At 38.7% G+C, this 12,820-nt stretch overlaps 2 protein-coding genes across 9 annotated transcripts in view; one reads left to right on the top strand and one right to left on the bottom strand.

Annotated features, from left to right (window-relative positions):
- Nucleotides 1-8,846, top strand: part of PPFIBP2 (PPFIA binding protein 2) — a 159,334-nt gene extending 150,488 nt beyond the window's left edge. For 2 of the 7 annotated variants that reach the window (XM_075065190.1, XM_075065187.1), the window contains 6 exons: nucleotides 148-270; nucleotides 1,474-1,599; nucleotides 4,025-4,213; nucleotides 5,422-5,601; nucleotides 7,840-7,905; nucleotides 8,657-8,846. In XM_075065190.1, the coding sequence (XP_074921291.1) occupies nucleotides 148-270; nucleotides 1,474-1,599; nucleotides 4,025-4,213; nucleotides 5,422-5,601; nucleotides 7,840-7,905; nucleotides 8,657-8,728 (756 nt within the window). In that variant the 3' untranslated portion in view covers nucleotides 8,729-8,846. The remainder of the gene's footprint in view (nucleotides 1-147; nucleotides 271-1,473; nucleotides 1,600-4,024; nucleotides 4,214-5,421; nucleotides 5,602-7,839; nucleotides 7,906-8,656) is intronic. The other 5 variants (XM_075065188.1, XM_075065189.1, XM_075065192.1 and 2 more) reach the window with 4 other exon arrangements.
- Nucleotides 1-12,820, bottom strand: part of CYB5R2 (cytochrome b5 reductase 2) — a 35,999-nt gene that overhangs the window by 4,654 nt on the left and 18,525 nt on the right. Inside the window, exon 9 of one of the 2 annotated variants that reach the window (XM_075065198.1) lies at nucleotides 8,993-9,579. The exons of the other annotated variant lie outside the window; for it this stretch is intronic. Coding sequence (XP_074921299.1) covers nucleotides 9,576-9,579 — 4 coding nt within the window. The 3' untranslated portion in view covers nucleotides 8,993-9,575. Of the gene's footprint in view, nucleotides 1-8,992; nucleotides 9,580-12,820 lie in introns of those variants that run through there. 2 annotated transcript variants of the gene reach the window in all.

Raw genomic sequence — 12,820 nt, 5'->3', positions numbered from 1 at the left:
TGTTTTTCTAATAGGAATGCATCCCATTAATCTAACCTGGATTTCTTTGATACATACGAATGCACAGCATTTATTGTCCAGGGGGGAAAAAATCTCATTGTGCTGTGGTATTCTATGCCACTTTTACCCAGGCTTTTCCTCTTTCAGAATGACCTTCTCTTTCTGAAAGTCACCAGCCAGCTGCATCATCTCAGTATTAAATGTGCCATTCACGTGCTCCATGTCAACCAGTTCAACCCTCATTGTCTACGTAGGAGGCCAGTTGATGAGGTAAAGAAGAAATTTGTGTGTCATGAGTCTAGTGTCACTGAACCACTGCTTGTTTATCCCACACTAGTCAAAGGTGAACGTGAAAGAAATTAACTGTACAATATACCTGCCACTGCAGCCAGGAGCTGTCTCTGGAGTCTCCTCAGGGAAGCTCCACATCCCAGAGGAAGAAAATAGTATAAGTTACTGCTTATCCTCTTGGATGTCACCAGCCCAAACCAAAGGAAACAGGTTGCCCTCTGTGTTCCCGTGTGGAAGGAAGCCAGGTGGCATTAAGTAGGTTGGCACAGGTGGTGTAACTGAATGAAATGGGATGTATTGAGAGAGACAATTTTGACTAAATATCCAGAAAAAGTTCTGAAGTGTGAGAACTCTCAACACTGTCTGTAGAACAGTTTCCCGTGGGGCAAGGTGGAAGTCCCATTGTTTGGTCACACATTGGGACCAGTTCTGCACTGTCAGTGAGATGGACTACGATGGCAATAGGTATATGCCATCTGTAAGCACCAGAGCTGGTTGAATAAATTATTCAGTGAATCTTGCATTTATTTTTAATTATTCAACCACTTTTTTTCCATTGCTCTCCAACTCTGTAAAGTTTGGCAAATCATTCCACAACTATGTAAGAATTTAATAATGTTCGAGTGAAGTCATTGGAATTTTTTTTATTTACTCAACTCTACTAATTTCTCAAGCAGTACTCCCAACAGCACATAAACTAATTTAGCCTTTCTCCAGCAAGCATCAGTTCTTCTCTTAGTCTCTGTATTAAGTACCTAGATAATACAGTGATGGAAACCTTTATAATAATAATTTCAATATTTTTTGCAGCATAAATATTCTCTGCATATTGTCTTTTATATGAAGCAGTAATTCTTAGGGTTCCATCTGTAATAGAATGTACTTTCCATTTTTCACCAGCCGGTCTGGATTCTCCAGGTCTTCTGAGAGCTGCTTAAGATGCTGAGAGCAAAACAGGTTACCTCAGAATTTAGGAAATACTAATTGTTAGCCAGAGAAATGACTTAATAGTAACTGATAACTAGGCAGGCGTGAAAGGTAAACTAATTAGCTGAGGTTCAGCCTTTTTCAAGTATTGAACTGTATTTTCTTATCTGAATTGTGTCTGCATGTATGTATATAAACTAAAATTATCTGTGTAAAGAAGAGTAGTATATTGTCTTTTTGTGGTTACTTTTACAGAATAATATTTCACCTTCGGAAGTAGTGCAGTGGTCCAATCACAGAGTGATGGAATGGCTCAGATCAGTAGATCTGGCAGAATATGCACCAAACCTTCGAGGAAGTGGAGTTCATGGTGGCCTCATTGTGAGAACTGGTTCATCGTTTTATTCCTTTATATACATATATATTAACTTAGCTACAGTAGTTTTGGTAAGGTAATTTGGAAATGCATTTTCTGTTTAATTTCCAAGTATGAAACAGAAAGAGGATATACCTTAATTTTAGTAATCTGTTGCTGTATGCTCACTGATCAACTTTCTTAAAAGCTATTGAGTCTGTTTGTTTTATATAAATTAATTTTTACAACATAGGAAATGTAAAGAAAAAAGAAATATTAGAAATCTAAAAACTAAAATGATGTCACATTGTCTTCTGGACTAACAGGGAGTGCATGAAACAGAAAATTTCTGAACAAATATTTCCTTTCTACTAGCAGCATCTCCCACAATTCTGAATGTCTGGGCTGCTTCCCTCCGTTCTGCAGCTCTCACAGGCGAATTAATGTCGGTGCAGCATGCTCTGGCCATGCCCCCCTCTGCTGTTGCTTGCCACCAAAGGAGTTATTCCAACACTGGAAAAACTTGTATACCAATATGAGTAACTCCAGAGTAAGTAGACCAGCTATGTACAGTGGACCAAAAAACAGTTACATAGTAAAGGTTCCACTCAACATCTGACCTTTTGGCTCATAAGCCATTAAGGGGGGTAGAATTATAGGAGATGCTACTAGCAAAAAGGAAATCACCAATAAGAAATGTTTTCCCATTCTGCAGCCCAGCATCCCCCACAGTTTTGGACATTTGGAAAGTAGTGAGCAGTGATTATAGGGAGGATTATAGAAAAGGTCAGAAAGAAGGTATGGGGCGGGAGGAAGCCGTTTCCTCTGGGCTCCAGCTGCTTTAAGTGGTTTGGGACTCCCAAGTGTGCTCCTCAGTTATGAGAACCAGAGGATCTGGTAGACGCATGGGAATAGCATTGCAGATATTGCCCTGGGCTAACCACCATTTTAAGGAGCTGAGCACCAGCAGCAGGACCTGCTGTGGGGGGAGTTTCGCTGCATAGATGTACCTCCAGAGCCCTCCCTCACTGAGTCCATTCCTCCAGGGAGTGGAGATATAACACTAGAGGCCTCCTTGTCAAATTGGGAAGGAGGATATAGTTTGAGTCTGACTTATTTTCCCAGGGTACTTAAGACCCATTAAGACTGGGGAGGAGGGGAGAATCAACTAGCATTGTCCTCATCTTTAGAACCTCTCCCTGCTCTGTTCAGAGACTCCTGGTCTGTTTCTTCCACGTTGAAGTCACCCTCACATCCCTCTTCGACCCATGGCCCCAGGACCTAACAGAGTTCAGGGCGGAAGGCTGGGTACAGACAGGAAGGCTGTCTCACAGATGGGGCACCTGTTAGATTTTGCCCTGTGCTTTTTGGGCTGCTCTGCCACATCTGAGCAGTGCAGAGGAGCCAGCAGAGATATGGTAGCGGAGCTCGGGGTGAGTTAAGTCACCTGACTGTAAACCAACCCAGGGATGAGAGAGGCTAGGAAGGGAAAACGCTGCTCACCATTGCCCCCCCAAAAATCCTTAAAAGAAGAAAATAGGTGGCAGCAACAGAACCATCATTCATATGCTGCCCCAGAGGGGGTGTAGCCAGAACGGGTAGTGCCAAGACTTTTATACATCTCTGAGCTGCAGAGGGGGGAGCAGCCCTGATGTCCAGAACTGTGGGAGGTGCTGGCTACAGAAAAGAAATTATAGTGGAAATTATTTTAATAACTTATTGATAAAACATCACCAGACCTGTTCAAAGAAATAAAATGAACTTGAGACAGAGGCTGGTCACAGAAAAAGAATTGCCCCGGGGTTGCTGAGCTGTGGCACCTTTGCCAATAATCAGGAATTGTTTAGACTTGGGAGTTAAGATGACAAGCAGCTAGGGTACACTGTTTCAAAACCCACAGCAGCGAGTCTCCAGCCTTGGGCTCATGCTACGATGTTAGAACCAGTAGCGTACCTCAGGCTCATAAACCCAACCCAGCCTGATCCTGAATGTCCACACCATGGCTGTGGGTTTTAAAACACATTTTACTTAAGGCTACATCTACACTAAGGGCACTTTGAGGGCAGTGGATTGCCTTTACAAATGTTTTAGGGCTTTTGTTTGTTTGTTTTGCTTTGGCAACATAAAATTACCACAAGTACTTCCTAACTTCTCTATATGTTGTTAGAGAGAATAGCTAAGGAACAGTGCAAATACTGACTTAATGTTGTTTAGTTAAAGGCATTTGGAAAGTTTTTTCAGGTGACTCCTGTCACTTGCAGTAGTTACTCGAGAATGAGTGAGGCTTTTATTTATTTGTCTGATAGTGTCTATGACAGAAATGTAATTACTAAGAACATACAGATCATTTTAAGCAGCATTATAGGATGACTACTTTTTAAAATTATGTTTTTATATATGTATGTTGTAGAGGTTTGTCTACATAAAGCATAATTGTGTTGTTCTTAATAGATTCTTGAACCTCGCTTTAATGGTGACGCACTGGCAATGCTTCTTAACATTCCACCTCAAAAGACCCTCCTGAGACGCCACCTGACCACTAACTTTAACGTGTTAATTGGGCCAGAAGCACAACAAGAAAAAAGAGAAATAATGGAATCTACAGCTTACACACCTCTGACTACCACTGCTAAAGTTCGGGTATGCCACAGTGTGAATTCTAGGATCTCTCAGTGTAGTTCAGTTTGCTTTTCTTACAGACTCAGGGGCCAACTCTGGGAAGTGGGGGGAGGTCAGTTCCCACTAAGGTTACATTTTAGTTATTCTTAATACACAGCGATTCAGCATAAATTCATCATAATTTACTAAAGAAATAAACATGCAATATTATAACTTTTTATTCAAAGGAAACGCAATCCAAAACAAAATATTGTTCATTTTTATCATTAACTGTTCCCAGTTTTAACAAAGATTTAACCTAGTTTCATAAAAATTATTCTGAATAGCACTGAAAATTAACAATCCTCTTCTTTTGAGCTCCTGCAGTATGTTTGATGCCAAGTATACAAATGGTACCTGTTAAATCTGTGCTTTTCCCAATGGCCTAATACAGTGTTATGATTTGCAGAACACATATATCAGCTCTTACTGTAGCCAAAAATAGAGCGAGGCTGTTTGTAGACCTGATCTTGCAGAAACCTATGCACAAGTGACTTCGTTTTTGTAAACAGTCTATTGATTTCAGTGGGGTCTCTCTTAGGCAGGTAAGTGCTATGTTTGCTGCCTATGACCCCAGTTTAAGAAAGAGCTTAAGACCATCCTTGTTCAGAGTACTGAAGCCCACACCAGTGGCCTTGACTCAGCAAAGTACTTAAGCACCTGCATAACTTTAGACACATTAATTGTCCAATTGAAATAGTTGAACTATTGCTTAAAGTTACACAAATAGCACAACTGACTTCACTGGTCACAGAGGTGCCAAATGAAAATATCATATGTTAATCTGAGCTATGGTCAAACCCTACTAAATCACACCAATGATGGGGGAGACCTTTTGTGAATTAGCAAATATACAGACAGGTTTGTTTTTTTTTTAAATCATGGCTATCACAAAAACACACTTGATTTATTTTGACAAATTTAACTGTGAGAATTCATCTTTTTCCTAGTAAATGTACTGTAGTTTAGCTAGCAAAGATAATCCAATGTTAATCTCAGCACAGTGTTCTGCTATTATATCCTTTAGTAAAAAATATACAAGGGACGATTAAAGCAGTATTTTTCTAGTTTGTGGACTTCAGTCAAGATTTGTGCATTGTTGGCCTGTACAAAATTGTAACTTCAAACTAGATTTTACGTGTTAGATAAATTGTTTCTCTTGCGTAAAACTTTATATTTCATTATTTTAGCCAAAGAAACTTGGATTTTCACAATTTGGAAACCTACGAAAAAAGAAATTTGATGAATCTACAGATTACATTTGTCCTATGGACACAAGTCCAGGTGCAACTAATGGTACTCAGAAGAGCTATGGTGGATACAAAGGACTTAATCAACTCACTGATAGGGAATTGGACAAACTGGATCAGGTGGGACAAATAGATTGATGTCATTCTCATCTCTCATCCTCTACATGCATTCCAAAGCTTGCCAATAATCTTTTGTTACCATATAATAATATCTCTGCTACATCCGCATGAACTCATTGAGAACGTACGTATGGGTTGTGGACACTTTTGAAGAGTTTTATACTGAGGAATGTCAGATGAATTATATTTTTATCTTTGTAAGCATAAACCCATCCATCTTCAAACCCTTTTTCAGGTACATCAAAACTTTCCACTATGAAAGTTAACGTATTGGACTGTTAAATTTGGGATTATTGTAGAAACACCAAATATTTTTTGTACTTTTAATTACATAATCCATGAGTACTGCACAGATAGATTTTATCTTTATAAGTGATTTGTAATGTAATAAAATCTTATTCAGAACAATTTGTACAGAGATATCAATTTATATTTTATTCTCAGAAGTACAACTGGATTGTATATTTTAAGACTAACTGAAGGGTGCATCATTTGCACCACATAAATGTATTACTTTATGAAATAATTATGCTTAAGCATACAAACACTCATGAACATTATCAATTAGACAATAAAAGAATACTTTGAATAATTCCATTGTTTTTTACATATGTATTGATCACTTTCTCTCTGTAATGGAATGTAGTTTACACACACACACACACACGCACGCAGAGAGAGAGAGAAGGTTTCCCTAAAAACCTTATCCAGCCTCCTTCCTGCCAAAGTCTGTGTAAAGTACTGCAAACCCTGAAAAACGGAGCTGTTGGAGCTTGTGTGAGCTTCTGTAGTGCACAAGAACCAGATGTGGGCAGATCTGCTGGTATAAATCATCATAGCTCCAGTGACTTCCATAGAGCTATGACAATTTACAGTAGCCCAGACTGTTCCAGAGAGAAGCTAGATTAAATAATTCTCCTAAGTGAGAAACCAGATAAGAGAATGATCACAACATTGATAAACTGACAATTCATTTTTCATTTGCATGGTTTACTGCACCTAACACATCATTTGTGCTCATCTGTAAAGTAACTCATTACCTAACCACTTTTTTCTTGTGCAAGTTTGCACTGTGTTATTTAGAGGACCCCATTAACAAAAATGTTTTAGCGATAAAAAGGTGAAATGTTTCATATCTAGTGGCTCCCGTGTTAGTGTTTACATAGTAAAATAGTATTGTTAATCTTATTTATGTTAAGGAAATAAGAGAGGACCTAATCCCAACAGAGTTAAACGTGGTCAGTATCTGTAGTGAATGTACTGTATTTTGACACTTTGACATGTTTACTGAAAGGAAATGTCCAGTTACAAGGTAAAAGCAGCATTTAAGTTGTGCATAGTCTCCACTGATTCTGCTCTGAACAGGGGTGACTTTCGCCCACAGTAAATTAGTGTCCATATCTGATAAAAACAATTGAAAAACTGAAAATAAGTAAATTCCAATATTTTGTAAGCAACTACTGCCTCGGTTCACTTTACTGAAGCAGCATGGATTTGATTTAACTTTAACATGCCACCATTCCTGACCCCATTTTAAATTACTAAATACAAATTTTACAAAATATTTTGAATATTAAAAAAAATTGGCGACAGTCCGTCTTCCGGCTGAAAAAAATGACCTGGAAGTGAACATAATACATTCACACCTTTGTACACAGTGAAAAATTAATACTTTTAATGAACTACTACTGAACTCTCTTTACGTTTTAGGCCACCTGATGTGCTCAAACAATTTATATTCCTTTTTAAAATCAGTAAGAGAATATGAAGAGTACTTGTAACTGCCTGTCTAGTAGAAATGCATCACATGCATTACTGAATGCATCTTGAATGCTTTTGACTTCTGAAAAATATTACTGTAACACACAGCACTAAAATTCATGAGAGAAAAGTGATAAATTCTTAAATTTGCTAGTGTGTGTGTGTAACATTTGTACTAAGGGATTAAAGAATGACTTTTCTCATCAGAAACTGATCTTCCTATCATAACTGCATTTTCACTGCATTATGCTGGCATAGGAGTATTTTTCCTTTTGTTTTGTGAGGTGTTATGTACAATATGTATATTTATTTCCGTATAACTTTGAGAACAAATTGTTAACACATTTCCAAGAGTAGTAATTCATTATGTTGAGATTTCGTTTTTCCTCAAGACAGAATCACCTCCAAAAGATGCATGCTCTACATAAAACTGTAGTTGCTGTCTGATTTGATCTAGTTTACTGACTGATTTTACAGATGGAACATTCAGAAGGAACAGTAATGCAAATAGGGGTGCTCTCTCAAGGCATAAGCAACCTCACGGTATGTACCAATTTATACTTGCTGTAAAGTCACAAACTTATCCTGCTAGAATGCAGTGAAAGTTAAAGGACCAGCAGTCCCCTAGAGTAAGTGTTCCAGTGTTCTTGTTATAGACCCTTTATGTACAGCCTACTTATATTTCCATACTTCAAAAATCTTTATTTTGAAATAAGTTGTCAGTCCTCTAGTCATAGTGGATGGTCTAAGTTGAACTTAGTAGTGCAGTCTCCACTGATTCTGCTCAGCCTCTGAAAACGGTGACTTTTGTCCACAGTAAATAAGTGTCTATATCTGATAAAAACCCATGGAAAATCAGTAACTCCAGCATTTTGCAAGCAATTGCTGTCCCATCTCCCTTAGACAGATTTCACTTTACTGAAGCAGTATGGATTTGATTCTGTATCCAATACATACAATCACATAATGTGTACAATTAACGGCTGCATTGGTGCAGCTGATTTAAGTAGATAAACTCGTTCACTGGAAAGCAAAATAGATGGTCATGTAATGTGAAATTATTTTTATCCACTGTCACCCATCTGTGAGACTCACTGATGCTGATCATTGCACTGTTACATATAATCAGGTGACCTATAATTCCTTAAATATTTATATTATAAAATCAGCTACATCAAAATGGTAAATTCCTGCTGTCATGAATCAGATCTAATTACAGTTGGATTGCTTTGCCATTGCTATTCACATCTCACTGAACATACTTCTGACTGGTCTTCATACTGTTTACTTTCAGGATATGCTCAGCCAAGATGAAATGCTGAATGACAGCAGATTTTTAACACCTACTTTTGAAGACTGGAGATGATGAACATTGTTATACCTCACATGTATCCAGAGAACTGGCTGATGAAAGCTGGGTGCTATATGCAGAAAATGGCTTAGGTTTTTCTGCCACTGAGAAGTGTAAAATGTATATGAGGTTTATGAAGCAACACTTTACATGTAAAAAACAACAACAAAAAAAACACTGTGCTAGGTATTTTTACATGGGCATTAAGAAAAGCTATGCAAAATTATTCCTCAACATCCAGAGAGGGTAAAATTGGCCAATGATTAAGACTAGTAAAAGATTTCTTTACAGATTTATGATTACTTTTATACAGTGGATTTATGCACCGTCACCTGCTAAATTATCGGTTTTATAATTTTGTACTTTTATAATTAACTTGCAATATAGCAACAACATAAGTAGACCATGCCTCTGTCACAGAATAAAGGTCCTCTTCATATTAAATGATAGTGGCGAGGATGATACTTTGACAATTCCAGTGACTTTCTATCATGCTATATGATTCATGGTGCAGCAGATGCTATCTTGGGATCTGACAGACACTGGTGCAGACAGTTGTTCACTGAACCATTGCTGAAAAAGCTGCAGTCTGATTTAGAGATAGGATTGGCTTTAGGATTGAGACTCCTTAAGGAGGAAGAAGGAACTTCATCCCTCATTCTTTCTTCCTCTGCAACTCTCCTTGTCTCCGCTTTCTCTATCCTGATTATACTACTGGGATGAAGAGAAAGGACAGATCACCTTTCACCCTTCCTGAAGCCCTAGCAGGTGGGTGTGTTCTTAGGCCAGCAGAGAGCATGCTGATCCTTACTGTGCTCTCTCTGCAATGAGAAATTTGCTCACAGCAGGAAATCCCACAATCTCATCTTTGCAGTTTGAGACTGCAAAGGAAACAGAGACCCAAAAGTTGACTTTTCTTAGAAAGTGACTCTTAACACATGACTTCAAACAAGCACTGTGTGCGTTAGTGGTCATGGAACAGGCAGAAAATTCATTAACTTAAAACGCACATTTGAAATACCAAAATGGTACATACCACCCTCACTACAGATACTTCAAGGTGAGTGCAACAGAACTTTTCGCCCAGTACGTGGGTTGCCTTATGACTGGCGAAAGTTCCTAGTACAATTGGAACATTTCAGTAAGCTCCGCTGAATTTTGAGTCAAAATGACTAGAGCTACAAAGCACAGTTTAACATGCAGTGTGAAACTCAGCACACAGATGGTTGGCAAACCAGGAGAAAGTGATAAGCTCCATGCCCTTTGCTCTAAGACTCTTTGCTCCCTGAATTGCATTCAGCATACTATAAGCAATGTAAATATATATGGGTGCCACCTACTGGCATGACTGAGATGTGGTTAGAAACGAGTTGTAATGTTTGCATGAAACCTTTTTTTTTTTTAAAAAAGAAGACAGTACCTGCAGTTATACTTTAACTGTTCACTCTTCATTCCAGTTGCCTATATGTACTCATGTAGAGCACTACCCTAATATAACTGTAGCAAACCACAACTCTAGCCAGCGTGACATACAAAGGGTCACTAGTTAGGAAATGCTAGGTAGTGCCGTTGCCATTAACTGGTGTTAGTATAGCTTACTGCTGAGTATAGATAGACCACATCAGCTCTGCAGCTCCACAGATTTTAGCGGCATTGTGCTAGCATAAGCGAGAGAGACACTTGAACTACGTGTCTCAGGATGTGCTGCAATGAATGAGAAGTTCTGCTTCAAAGAAAATTAAATGATGAAATATAGCAAGAAACTGACTCTCCCTTGCATATGCCTCTAAGGAAGGACAAATGATGAATGTTTTATCATCTTCAATAGGACATAAATGTACTGGTGTAGTTCTTTTCTGGAGACCTGATGATCACCCACGTATAGAATCACAGAAGTACAGGACTGGAAAGAAACTTGATAGGTCATCTAGTCCAGTCCACTGTACTGGGGCAGGGCTAAATATTAGCTAGATCATCCCTGACAGGTGTTTGTCACTGGAGGTTTTTAAGAACAGGTTACACAGATTCCACAACCTCCCCCAACTACTTTGTTCCTATTCTTACATAACCCTATGGTTAGGAAGTTTCTCATATCTAACCTAAATCTCCTTTGTTTTAGTTAAGCCCATTGCTTCTTGACATGTCCTCAGTGGTTAAGGAGAACAATTTAACAACTTTTTATGTATTTGAAGCCTTATGTTCCTCATCAGTCTTCTCCTGGTTTTTTCAATCTTTCCTCTTAGGTCATGTTTCCTAGACCTTTAATTGCTTTTGTTGCTCTTCTCTGGACTTTCTCCAATCTTTCCTGGAGTGTAGTACCCTGTACCCAGAACTGGACACAATACTCCAGTGTTAAGTAGAGAAGAAGGAATTACTTCTCTGGTCTTGCTTATGACACTCCAAGTAATATATCCCAGAATTAGGTTTGCTTTTTTTGTTTGTTTTTTTTTTTTGAAACAGTATTATATTGTTGACTCATAGTTAGTGATCCACTATAAACCCCCAGATCCTTTTCTCCAGTGTTCCTTCGTAGCCAGTCTTTTTTCCATTTTGTATTTGTGCAACTGATTATTCCTTCCTAAAAGCAGTACTTTGCACTTATTACATTTCATCCTATTTCAGACCATTTTTCCAGGTTGTCTGTCATTTTGAATTCTAATCCTGTCCTCCAAACCTCAACCCCCTCCCAGCTTGGGATCATCTCCTCAAACTGGAAGTTACGCCTACCAGCTCCAGTGTAGACATACCAAACAGTGAGGGCTTCCCCTGGAGCTGGAGGTAACAGGCAGTCCTGCTTGCGCACGTAAAAGCTAGATGTTGTGCCTGCAAGGCCTCCTTCCATGTAATGCTGCCTAACAACCCTGCTACCTTAAGGTTTATCTGGCTGACAGCTGAAGAGAGACTGACAGGGCTGTATCGGCCTCAACAGGGGTCCCCCTAGGAGTGGGGCTACAGTGATGACTCCACACACACACGCATTCACTACCACAGTACCAGCAAGATATTTTGTACTGGGCAATTCCAAAAACAAGCTTGACTGGGTTTTGGAATATATATAATGATCTTGAATTAAACACTGTCAGAGGATGGGTTACATCTTATATCTCATCTCTTTTGGTTGCAATGAGGTTTGATTTTATATGTTATGATGCTAGACCATGTTTGGAAATATTTCTTAAGGGTATGTCAATGCCAGACATGCCTCATTTAAGAGAGCTTAAAGTCTGGCTGTTTTCACTTAAGTGCTATTCAGAATAGTAAGGGGTGGTCCTTCAACATAGGACTAGTTAAAGAGCAAAACATTACTCATGGAGTAAATCTGGCCTAATCTAGCCCTTACTGCACAAACTTCAAAGTGTGACCCAAGTGAGGATGCGAGACTTGAACTGCAGTCATAGAACTGGCTTCTCCTAAAGACTAGTTAACAAGGTTGTGTATAAATCTCTATAATGCTAGAAATTAACAGCTAACTTCCACTATGCCCATTGTGCAAAATGAGATTTAATATATGGAGGCAGCAGAATTGTTTGATAGAGGTGGGGATTTTCAAAAGTCCCATTCACTTACCAGGGATCAGAGTTAGGTTTTTAAACAACACTTTTGGTAATTTTCCCTGTTATCTGTTTGAACACATGGTTATCATTTTAAGTGTACTCTGTGCACCTTAGATGAATTTGTCAGTGAACATGTAATTAATTTTATTTGTTTTGTATGAACATTGACTCATTGTACACTGACACAGATAAGGGTAGTTTTGCACCCTGAGATGTTTCAAGCAGGCCATACTGTAAGTATTTTTAAAAAAATCCAGTTCCAGTGTGTTGGTTTGTAGACTTTAGTATTCAAATACAAATTAACAGAACACTTGAGTATCTTATTTGATATACAAACGCTGACCTTTGGGCTCTCAGACTGTAATGAATAAATGCTGTGTCTCTATTCCAGGTTGACTCGGTGGAGCATGTTTTATATATGCCTGGGCAGCTGGGCTTCACAGAATTTTAAAATTTATTCATTCACCCCCATTTGCTCTTCAACAGTTAATGAGTACCCTGTCTTGAAGTACAGGGTCCTTGTACCATGCCCAGAGACTGGGTAGGGATTTTA

This window comes from Chelonoidis abingdonii, chromosome 4 (assembly GCF_003597395.2).
Source record: "Chelonoidis abingdonii isolate Lonesome George chromosome 4, CheloAbing_2.0, whole genome shotgun sequence".
Classification (NCBI taxonomy): Eukaryota; Metazoa; Chordata; order Testudines; family Testudinidae; genus Chelonoidis; species Chelonoidis abingdonii.
Note: the sequence above shows the minus strand (reverse complement) of the source record. Positions and strands in the feature narration are given on the sequence as shown.